Source organism: Drosophila obscura, unplaced genomic scaffold (genome assembly GCF_018151105.1).
Source record: "Drosophila obscura isolate BZ-5 IFL unplaced genomic scaffold, ASM1815110v1 contig_14, whole genome shotgun sequence".
NCBI lineage: Eukaryota > Metazoa > Arthropoda > Insecta > Diptera > Drosophilidae > Drosophila > Drosophila obscura.
Genome location: NW_024542724.1, coordinates 2596419 through 2606046, shown reverse-complemented (window position 1 = coordinate 2606046; position 9628 = coordinate 2596419). Strand labels below are relative to the sequence as shown.

The 9628-nt window shown below is 41.4% G+C and overlaps 2 protein-coding genes across 4 annotated transcripts; both read left to right on the top strand.

Annotated features, from left to right (window-relative positions):
- Positions 1 to 2871: 2871 nt before the first annotated feature.
- LOC121405510 lies at positions 2872 to 4254 on the top strand. Of its 3 annotated transcripts, none has more exons than XR_005968615.1 (2): positions 2872 to 3409; positions 3466 to 4254. XR_005968615.1 is itself a non-coding variant. In XM_041596318.1 (2 exons), exons 1-2 carry the CDS (start codon positions 3107 to 3109, stop codon positions 3537 to 3539), a joined length of 360 nt encoding a protein of 119 aa, XP_041452252.1. In that variant the 5' UTR covers positions 3096 to 3106; the 3' UTR covers positions 3540 to 4254. The 3 variants fall into 3 exon arrangements, 1 of the variants encoding a protein (XP_041452252.1); XR_005968616.1 differs by having other exon boundaries at positions 3456 to 4254; XM_041596318.1 differs by having other exon boundaries at positions 3096 to 3409; positions 3483 to 4254.
- Positions 4255 to 9265: 5011 nt separating this feature from the next.
- On the top strand, positions 9266 to 9628 carry LOC121405526 (glycine-rich cell wall structural protein 1.0-like). The gene has a single exon (XM_041596366.1). It carries the CDS (start codon positions 9266 to 9268, stop codon positions 9626 to 9628), a length of 363 nt encoding a protein of 120 aa, XP_041452300.1.

The window sequence follows — 9628 nt, the reverse complement described above, 5'->3', positions numbered from 1 at the left end:
ACAAAACAAACTAAATCAGTTACATAATGGAGAAAACTTGCATTGGAGGGAAGAATCAAATCAAAGAGAATAGTCGTACATCCGAGAAATTTATTTCTAAAGACCGGAGCACGGGGTGTACGTTGTGACAGAAACCAGAGTAAATCGTGAAATTGACACTAAAGCCAAACATCAAAGGCAGAACGAAAATCATATATAGTCATATGTGTACAACAAAAAAAGTCAGTGAAACCAATCTAAGCGAACGGCGTAATAAAAAATACAACATCGAGAGGCGCAGCATAAATAAAGAAAAACTAATAAAACCCGTGTCGTGGCTGCCGGATGGCGGTCAACTCGAGGCAGTGCTGAAAAGTGGTGGCCGCATACTGAAAAAACATAAACATAAAAACGCAAAACCCAAAATGAATATATCCCAGTTAGCCGCCGCTTGTCACAGCCATGAAGTCATGGTCGACGAAGGCGATGACGAGTGCGACATGGACCAGGAGCAAACCATCACTCCCATGCAATTGGATGGGATTCTGACCGAATTGCAACACCTAAGAGAACGGAACAATAGACTGGAGAAATTAAATGATGAGCTACAGACAGCCATCAACAACATGAACAACTGTAACAAGAGCGGAATCCACACGGACTCTGACTCGGACTATCCCTCGTTGGGGAAAAAACGCCAAAAGGATTCAACAGGCTCAACGCCCACAAAGACGAAGAAGAAGAAGAAGACCAACACCAACACCACGTCGGCATCAGCATCATCATCATCAACATCAACAAAGGCAGTGGCGTCAGCAGCATCAGCAGCGTCGGCTTCAACAGCAACGGCATCAACATCAGCAGCAGCGGCAGCGGCGTCAACATCAGCAGCGGCAGCGGCCTCAACAACATCAGCAACCAGAGCAACAACAGCAGCAGTATCAACAAAAAAAACGTATGTTCCTTCAATATCTACTTATAATATTAACCCTAAGATATTAGCAGCAAAGCTTAAGCACCATAATGTTACTTTTACGCTAGACATTAAGAACAAGAATTTAACTCATATAAAGGCTACAAGCCTAGAAAACTTTACAAAGACCAAACATATACTTGAAAACAACCAAATTAAATACTTTACATATACACCTAAGGAACTGAAACCATATACATTCCTAATAAAAAAAATGCCATTAACAATTTACAATGATGAAGAGATTAAGGGGTCACTTGAGGAAAGTCTTCCAGGGATAGAGTTCACCACAATTAAGCCTTTCAAAGGAAAATTCTGGTTGGTCCAGACTGAGAGGAACATTGATAACATCAAGAGAATAATAGCCCTTAGAACCCTACTTAACTGTCGCATAGCGATTGAGCCACTTAGGCCCAATAAAAACTCAATACTACAGTGCCATAACTGCCAACGATTCTCGCACGTTGCGAGCAACTGCAAATTGGCCTACAGATGCATCAAGTGCTTAGAGGAGCATAGCCCAGGGCAATGCGCCATCCAAAAATCACCAGAAAATTCAAAAAATGACAACATCAAATGCGTCAATTGCAAAGGCCAACACACGGCCAATGCAAAAATTTGTCCAATCCGTGTAGCAGCATTACAAAAAATACAACAAAAAAGGGACCATACTCAAAACAGAACAAACAAAACACTAAATAGAGCGAACCAGGCCACCAGGGGAGAGGCAACCTTCGCGTCTCTATTTTCCAAAAAACAGACAGCACCACCAATAGCTAGGCAAAACACAATAGTGACAAGTAACCCCAAATTACACGATTACATGACCAAAAAATTAAATAGCAACGACAGCAATAAAAATATAAAAAAAGACTTGACCCTCTCCTTTGAAGACTTCAACAATGATACCATGGACGCCTTCGGGATGGATATCATGTCATGCCTCCAAATAATGCAATCCGTAACCAAAAAATATGCCAACGCCAAAAACAGCGGCAACTCAAAAACCAGCAAACAACAGATCATTCTAGACTTCTTATTCCAAATATCCATGCCATAATGCAGCTCAAATGCATCTTCCAAAACGTCAATTCACTCATATCTCTCCAAAAGAGATACGAATTAGACAGCATACTAACCTTACACAAACCAGACATCATGCTTATTGCTGAGCATCGCCTCAGCGATAAACATAATATCCAACTAACAAATTACCAGCTCATTAGACAAACAATTACCGCGACAGAGACAAGAACAACAAACAAAGGCAGTTCAGTTGCAATCTGCATAAAAAAAGGGACTAAGTATAGACAGATAGACATTAAGCCGCTACGTTTCTTAGAAGCAATGGCAATAGAAATCCACTATAAAAACAACAGGGGCGAAATGCAATCCATAGTAGCTACCAGCTTATACAAGCGACCACATGACAGGCTCCTTCTACAAGACATCAACACGCTGCTCACCTCTATTGAGGAGCAAACACTAAGCCCCATCATTGCTGCAGGAGATTTGAATGCCAAGCACCCAAGCTGGCATCTCCCCGAGCAGAGTCCAGCACATATAAACGCTGATGGACGAACGCTCCACAATTGGCTAATTGAGCAACCAAACCTCATATTATACCCCACTGCTGAACCTTCTAGAAGGAACAACAATACTGGTAGGCACTCTTCCATTGACTATTTCATATGCACAACAGAGCTACCCGTAGACTCGAGAGAGGGACTCAAGATAGTAAGCGACTTCAATACAGACCATTTTGGTGTTGAGCTTAAGCTACGCCTGGGCGGCTTTCAGTTAGTTAAACAGGACCTACAAGTAGTTAAAAACTACAAGAAAATCAACATCGAGAAACTAAACATGACCCTGATGCGAAACAAAACACATGTGCCCAATAACAAAAACCTAAACAAGAATGAAATTGACCATCATATAGATAGGCTCACCAAAGCGGTGGAAAAAGCCATCAATTCAACAGAAGTAGTGCCCAACATCCACATTGACCCGTCAAAACCAAATAGAAGCATTAGCATAAGCAAACATGCCATCAAACTAATTGCACAAAGACGCGCTCTCTATCGCCTCCTGCACAGAAGGTATGGGACCATGTCAAGCCAAGAAAGAGACATGACCAGAAACATGTTAAGAATAATGTCCATGCAAATAAAACTATACATTGAATCCGCTCACATACAAAACATTGAAAATCAGATAGCAAGGCTAGATCCATCAAAAATAAGCACAAAATTCCTATGTCCGTCCAGAAAGCAGCAAATTGATATAAAACTAACTACACAAGAGCAAAACTCCATTGACATGAATATCATGTCCACACCCAATATTAAAACAGAAGCAGAGAAAATAAATGCACTCTCTTGGTCTTTTGAAAACATACACAAGCAAAACGATAACATGACCCCATCTTCACCTGAGCTGCTCGCCCATGCTAGCATGGTAAGCGAAGTTGTGGGGAATGACTTACTAACATTAACAAATATAGTTAACTTTAGAGAGACACAAACTGCAGATGGTAATTGGGAAGGAGCAAGGAGGGAAGGCTTTACAAACGCCAACCAACTACTAGAATGGCTCCAAGCGAAAAACAATAAAAAAACAATAGGACCAGACAAGACCAGCAACTTCCTAATAAAGAAATTCAACCTTATCATCCTTGATCACATAGCCAGAATATTTAACAACTGCTATAATATCGGATACTTCCCCATAGCTTGGAAACAAAGTAAGGTCATTGCAGTCCCCAAGCCAAACTCTGACCATAAAACCTTAAGAGGATACAGACCCATCTCGATTCTATCCGCAATCAGCAACCTATTTGAAAAAATGCTGCTGGAAAATCTAAAAAAACATTTGGAGAAAACCAAAACTCTCAAAAACTATCAATTTGGTTTCAGAGAAGAGAACTCAACTAACCACTCCCTAGCAGTAGCAAACAATTTTATTTACACAAGCCTACAGCAAAAAAAGCCAACAATCGCTATAGCGCTAGATTTTGAGAAGGCTTTTGACACTGTTTGGACAAACGGACTAGTCTATAAAATGATGAAAATACACAAATTTGACACAAATACAACTAGAATAATCCGCAGCTACCTCACGGACAGAACATTTTATGTCAGTAGCCAAAATGGGAAAGAAAAATCATCAATCAGAAGTATAACGGCAGGAGTTCCGCAAGGATCACTGCTGGCGCCCATACTATACAATATTTATTTAGCAGACATACCAGACTTTGTCAGAGAACCAAACTCAAAATCCACAGCCAAAATACAGCCACTAATCTATGCAGACGATATTCTGATCCTGGCAACAAACAAAATCAGTAACTAAATCAGTAATTAATTGAAGTACTTGAACTATTGAAAACATTGTGAAAAAAAAGAAAACATTCAAAATAAACCAAAAGTGTATGTGGAGAGTGAGAGCAAAAACCAAATATAAGATCGGAATAAAAGTAAAAAACATTAAAACTTTAGCATAAACGGCCAACGCAACTCAGGGTCTTTTTCAAGACCGGAGGAGGGCCCAAAGGGAGCGGTAAGGAACAAGTCCCGAGCCGAAATTTTCAACCTTTATAACAAAACCAATACTGATGGGCAGCCCAACATTGAGAGGCGCATCATAATAAGAAAAAAATACAAAATAAAAACAACAGCGAGCAGCAGCAAAATAATACTACCAGTGAGGTGGCTGTCGGATACCAACCAACTAACAGCGATACTAAAAAACGAAAAGGGCGAAATAGCGTCCACCTACACATCGAAAACGGAAAACGGATCGGGGCCGGAATGGAGGACGACGAGGAGGAGGTTGGTGCGGCCCATGCACAGCCCCAAGACCATTCTCAGGCTCCTGATATCAACGACGCTACCCAAGTGGTAAAAATTAAAGACTTAAACCAAGTACTCCAAGAACTAGAATGGGTAAAACAAAGAAACACCCAGCTAGAGAAAGCATTGGCCGACATGCAAGAAAAAATAAATGGCTATGAAGGCAGTAATACCGAATCCGAAATGGATTTTGAATACCCATCATTGGGGAAGAAAAGACAAAAAACCAAATCACCAATCGTAAACAACAAAAAAAAGAAACGCACGAGTGAAGCAGTATCATCAAAGAAAAAATCGGCAGCAGCAACATCATCATCTTCAGCAGCGACAGCAACGTCATCATCTTCAGCAGCATCATCATCTTCAGCAGCGACAGCAGCAGCAACGTTGTCATCATCTCCAGCGACGGCAGCAGCGGAAGCAGCAGCATCAAATATGGTAAAACCAAAGCAACAAGTTCCTAACATATCTATCTACAAGTACAACCCTAAGTTACTTACTAATATTATAAAAAACCACAACATTACATTCATACTAGACATTAGGAATAAAAATCTTGTACACCTTAAGACTAAAAATTTAACATAATTTATTAAAGTTAAAGAAATCTTAGATAACCAACAAATTAAATACTTTTCACAAACACCAAACGAACTGAAGCCATACACATGTCTTATTAAAACAATACAATTAAGCACATATGATATAGAGGAAGTAAAGGGGGCACTAAATGAAAGCTTGCCAGATTTAAAAATTGAAAATATTAAACCATTCAAAGAGAAATTCTGGCTAGTGCAAATAGAAAAAAACCAGGAAAGCATTAGGCAATTACTAAACCTCAAGATATTACTAAACTGCCGCATAGCAGTAGAACCTCTGAAACCACATATAAACGCAATCGTCTAATGCCACAACTGTCAACGATTTTCACATATTGCAAGCAATTGCAAATTATCACACAGATGTGTAAAATGTTTTACGAGCATAATCCAGGGCAATGCCCAATAAAAAAGACTGATAATCCGTCCGAAGACATTAAATGTGTCAACTGCGAGGGGCAGCACACAGCTAATGCCAAAATCTGTCCGATTCGGCAGACAACGCTTACAAAACTTCAGGAACTTAGAACTCTGAAAAGAAACAATAATAACAGGTATAATAATAATAATGGGGGTGGCCAAAACGCAATACCAAATCATGACTTAAGCAAATCAGAATGTCAATCAATAATTAAAAATAACCAACCTTTTGCATCATTATTTAATAACAATAAATTTAAATCAAATATTGGCATTTCCGCCCACTGTGCAATGTAACGGGAGACATAATAACAAACGACAAGGCATAGTAGCTGAGTCAACAATAACCGCTTCTCCAGCAATTTCTGCCAACGATGCGATCGCTCTTCAGAGGGCAATAGCACTGGTGCAATTGCTGATTATCACAGTTGCCCAAACACAATATCATATTAAATCCAAATTAATTCAATATTAATTCCAATTCCCTTTTACCATATTCTAACTAGACTGAGCACTTTTTGTACCTTTTGTTACCTATAAATAGAATTTAAGTTTGTTGAATAAAATCAGTATCAGGTTCAGTACCATCACTGCCTGTTCACTCATTCTCTACAACTGCAATCAACAGAGGCTGTCGCCGTGTCTTCAGACCCTCATTTGCTCGACGTAGGAAACCCTCTCCGCAGTCCAACTGGTTCAAGTTCTAGTTGCGACGACAAATTTGTAAAGGGTTTATGTACCGTATGCATACCAAATCACACACACACACACAAACACACATTAACACAACGCTAAGTTGCCCTGCAGTACGCGTAAGCGATGTGTGAGCAACCACACATCGATGGCAACGTCATGCAGCTCGATGACATAAGCGATGACCTGCCATACGATGGGCTGTTTACTTTAACACAGGGATGTCCCTTAGAAAAGATGAATAGTAAGCGAGAATTAGCCAAAGTCAGGCCTTAATAAGCGATGGGAATTTCCCTTTAAAAAGTAAGGCCTTTTATTTAGCGATGAGTTTCCCTTTGAAAAGTTAGGGCCGTAATAGCGATGAATTCGCCTTTAAAAGTAAGGCCTTAGTTCAATTGGTTGACAATTTCCCTTTAAAAAGTAAGCACCCGCCAAGATATGTACCTGTTGCGAAGTATAAGGATTTGTTGATATTTTGAGGAAAAAGTGCATGGGTAAATTCGGAAATTTTCAAATATTAAATTTCTTTTATTTATTGTTTTCTTATAAATTGTATACATATTCACATTTTTGTGCCTCCCCCCCCCCCCCCCCGCCCGCCCGTCTCCCTGTGCCTGCCCGGGGGGGCCCGGGCCCCCAGGGCCAATAAAAGCTAGAGAAACTTTGGTTTCCTTTTTTCCACAAAACCTTTTTAGTTTTTTTGATTTCCCCCCCCCCCCCCCAAAAAAAACAGCGGCTCATGTTTAGTTAGGCCGTCGTGCTCATTCCGGGCACTTCAACTAAATCGCCTTTAAAATAAGATGGGTTAATTAATCCCCCCCCCCCCGCCCCACAAACTATTTTTCAACTTGTTAACAATGCTGTAGAATATTGGTCATGTAGATATACATTTTGTTGCGTGTGCAAAAAAATGTAAAATGTCAAATGTCTAAATATGTACCTGTATCTGACTCAGTACTCGCATAGACCACTCCCCAAGAACCACTCGGGTGGTTTTCGTTTTTTCTGTTTTCGTTGTTTGAAATGAAAAATTTCGTCCAAAACGCATTTAATTTCGCAATATCACATTTTCTTCATTTTTTACAACGCACAATAGACTATTTTTAATATAAATGAAACACTGCACTTACCTGATAATAATTTTGCCCAAAATAAACAAAACCTGCGTCTCACTTTTCACAGCACAATTCTAACAACGTTGTCGACGCCGACGGCAAACCCGAATTCTGTTACGGCACGCGTCGTAACAGAAAGAAACAAAGAAAAAAAAGAGTTTGGTCTGACCGACGCGTCGACGTCATATTCTACTCGTCTGTCGCAGCGGCAGAGAAAAAATACTGAATGACGCGTAGTTGACATTTTTCATCGCTCACTTCTGGTACTGCAGGGTGGTTCTAGAGTTGCATACAACGTGAAGTTGTAACTTGTCCCCCATTCGGCTGAAGCTCGTGGGGCAGCTCGTCGTGGACTTCTGGTTCGCTGCCTGGTGGACTCTGGCCAGGCATAGGCTGACCAGTGCAAAGGAAACTATCTTGGGCCACAACATTTCTGCTAGCTGACCAGGGCTGGTCAGCTGAGGACTCAATTTGATCCCTTCCAATATACCCGAATTTAAAAAGCATATCCGCTTTTCCATTGGAGACTTCGGTGTTTTTTCGATTAAAAAAGGTTTGTTGGATCTGCTAGCCAATCGATTCCCACATACTGATGGTCTGAGCGAAGCTTAGACTATGGAGAGGGAAACTTTATAAATATTGTTCTGAGCAGATACTTGTAGTTGAAGATAAAGACAGAGATTCTGATGAGTAATGGCATATTTACGAGCGTATACTTGAGCTTTTATCTTACGGATTTCTGGATAATTTAGATTTCCTCCACGTAGCTTGGCACCCAAGTGCCACAGGCTGCGGCGCTCACCATTCCTCTAGCTCTCTCTCTCTCTCACTTTCTGGTTATGTGAATTTTTCACTCATGCTTCGCGTATGAGTAAGAGGGATTTTCCAGCAGATGTCATGCATATAATTGCAGATGCCCTAACCCAAAAGGAGTGATGCTTGATTGCACCTCGCATACAATAGAATTTATGTACATTTCAAAGGTGAACTGCAGACGGAAAAAGGAATAAGCCACACCCGTATTGAAAATACCAAAAAATAATCAATTAATCTTCAATATTTTCCCATATTAATTTGCATTATTTATTGGAAAATACTCGTATGTATGTAAAAAAAACTAATACTTGGAATGCGTTCACCATGTCGTATGAGTGATATTTTACTGGGGCGTTTTTTTCTTATTTTTCATATTTTCCCATTTTTGAGACTATTGTACCTGCTCAGGCACATCTGACTTCCAATTCATGGATATCAGGGTATTCAGGTGTCTCATGTCATGCTTGACGAGCTTCTCCGGCCCATTGAGTAATTAATAGTTAATACCTGTTCGCTGTTTCTGTCTGGCATGCCCCTGTTATTGTTTTGTGTATAACTCCCCAAACCTGAAACCCCCAGATCTCCCACCCCCATCCCATGCAATGCAATTGCATGAGAGCCGCTGAGGGCCTGGAACGATGACGACAATGCCCAGCGCATCATCGATACGATTCCACAGCCCCGAGAAGATTCTATAAAATGAAACACAATCAACGGATCCACGATTAGTTGGTCAGCGGCTTTATCAAGTTAAGCAGAACAGAACAGAGCGAAACGAAATCGTACGAAACAGCAACTGAAACTACAATAGAAACTACAATGAGGCACTGGAAGCTACTCGGCAGCTGGGTGCTAATCCTAGCCATCTGCGTGGGTCTTGTCCAGCCCTCGCTACTGCAGCTTAAGAAGAAGATCCTCTTCGGCCATGGCGGCGGTGGCAACGGTGGAGGAGGCCACGGTGGAGGCGGCGGACAGCAGTGGGGCGGTGGCGGCGGAGGTCATCCTGCCAGTGGCGGAGGAGGCGGAAGTGGATCGTTTGCCAGCAGCAGCGCCAACAGCTACGGAGGAGGCGGCGGAGGTAACAACGGCGGCGGCTGCAACTCGTGCGGTGGAGGAGGTGGAGGCGGTGGCAGCAATGCCTATGCCAAGGCCTCGGCCAATGCCTACGCAGGCAGCTGGTAG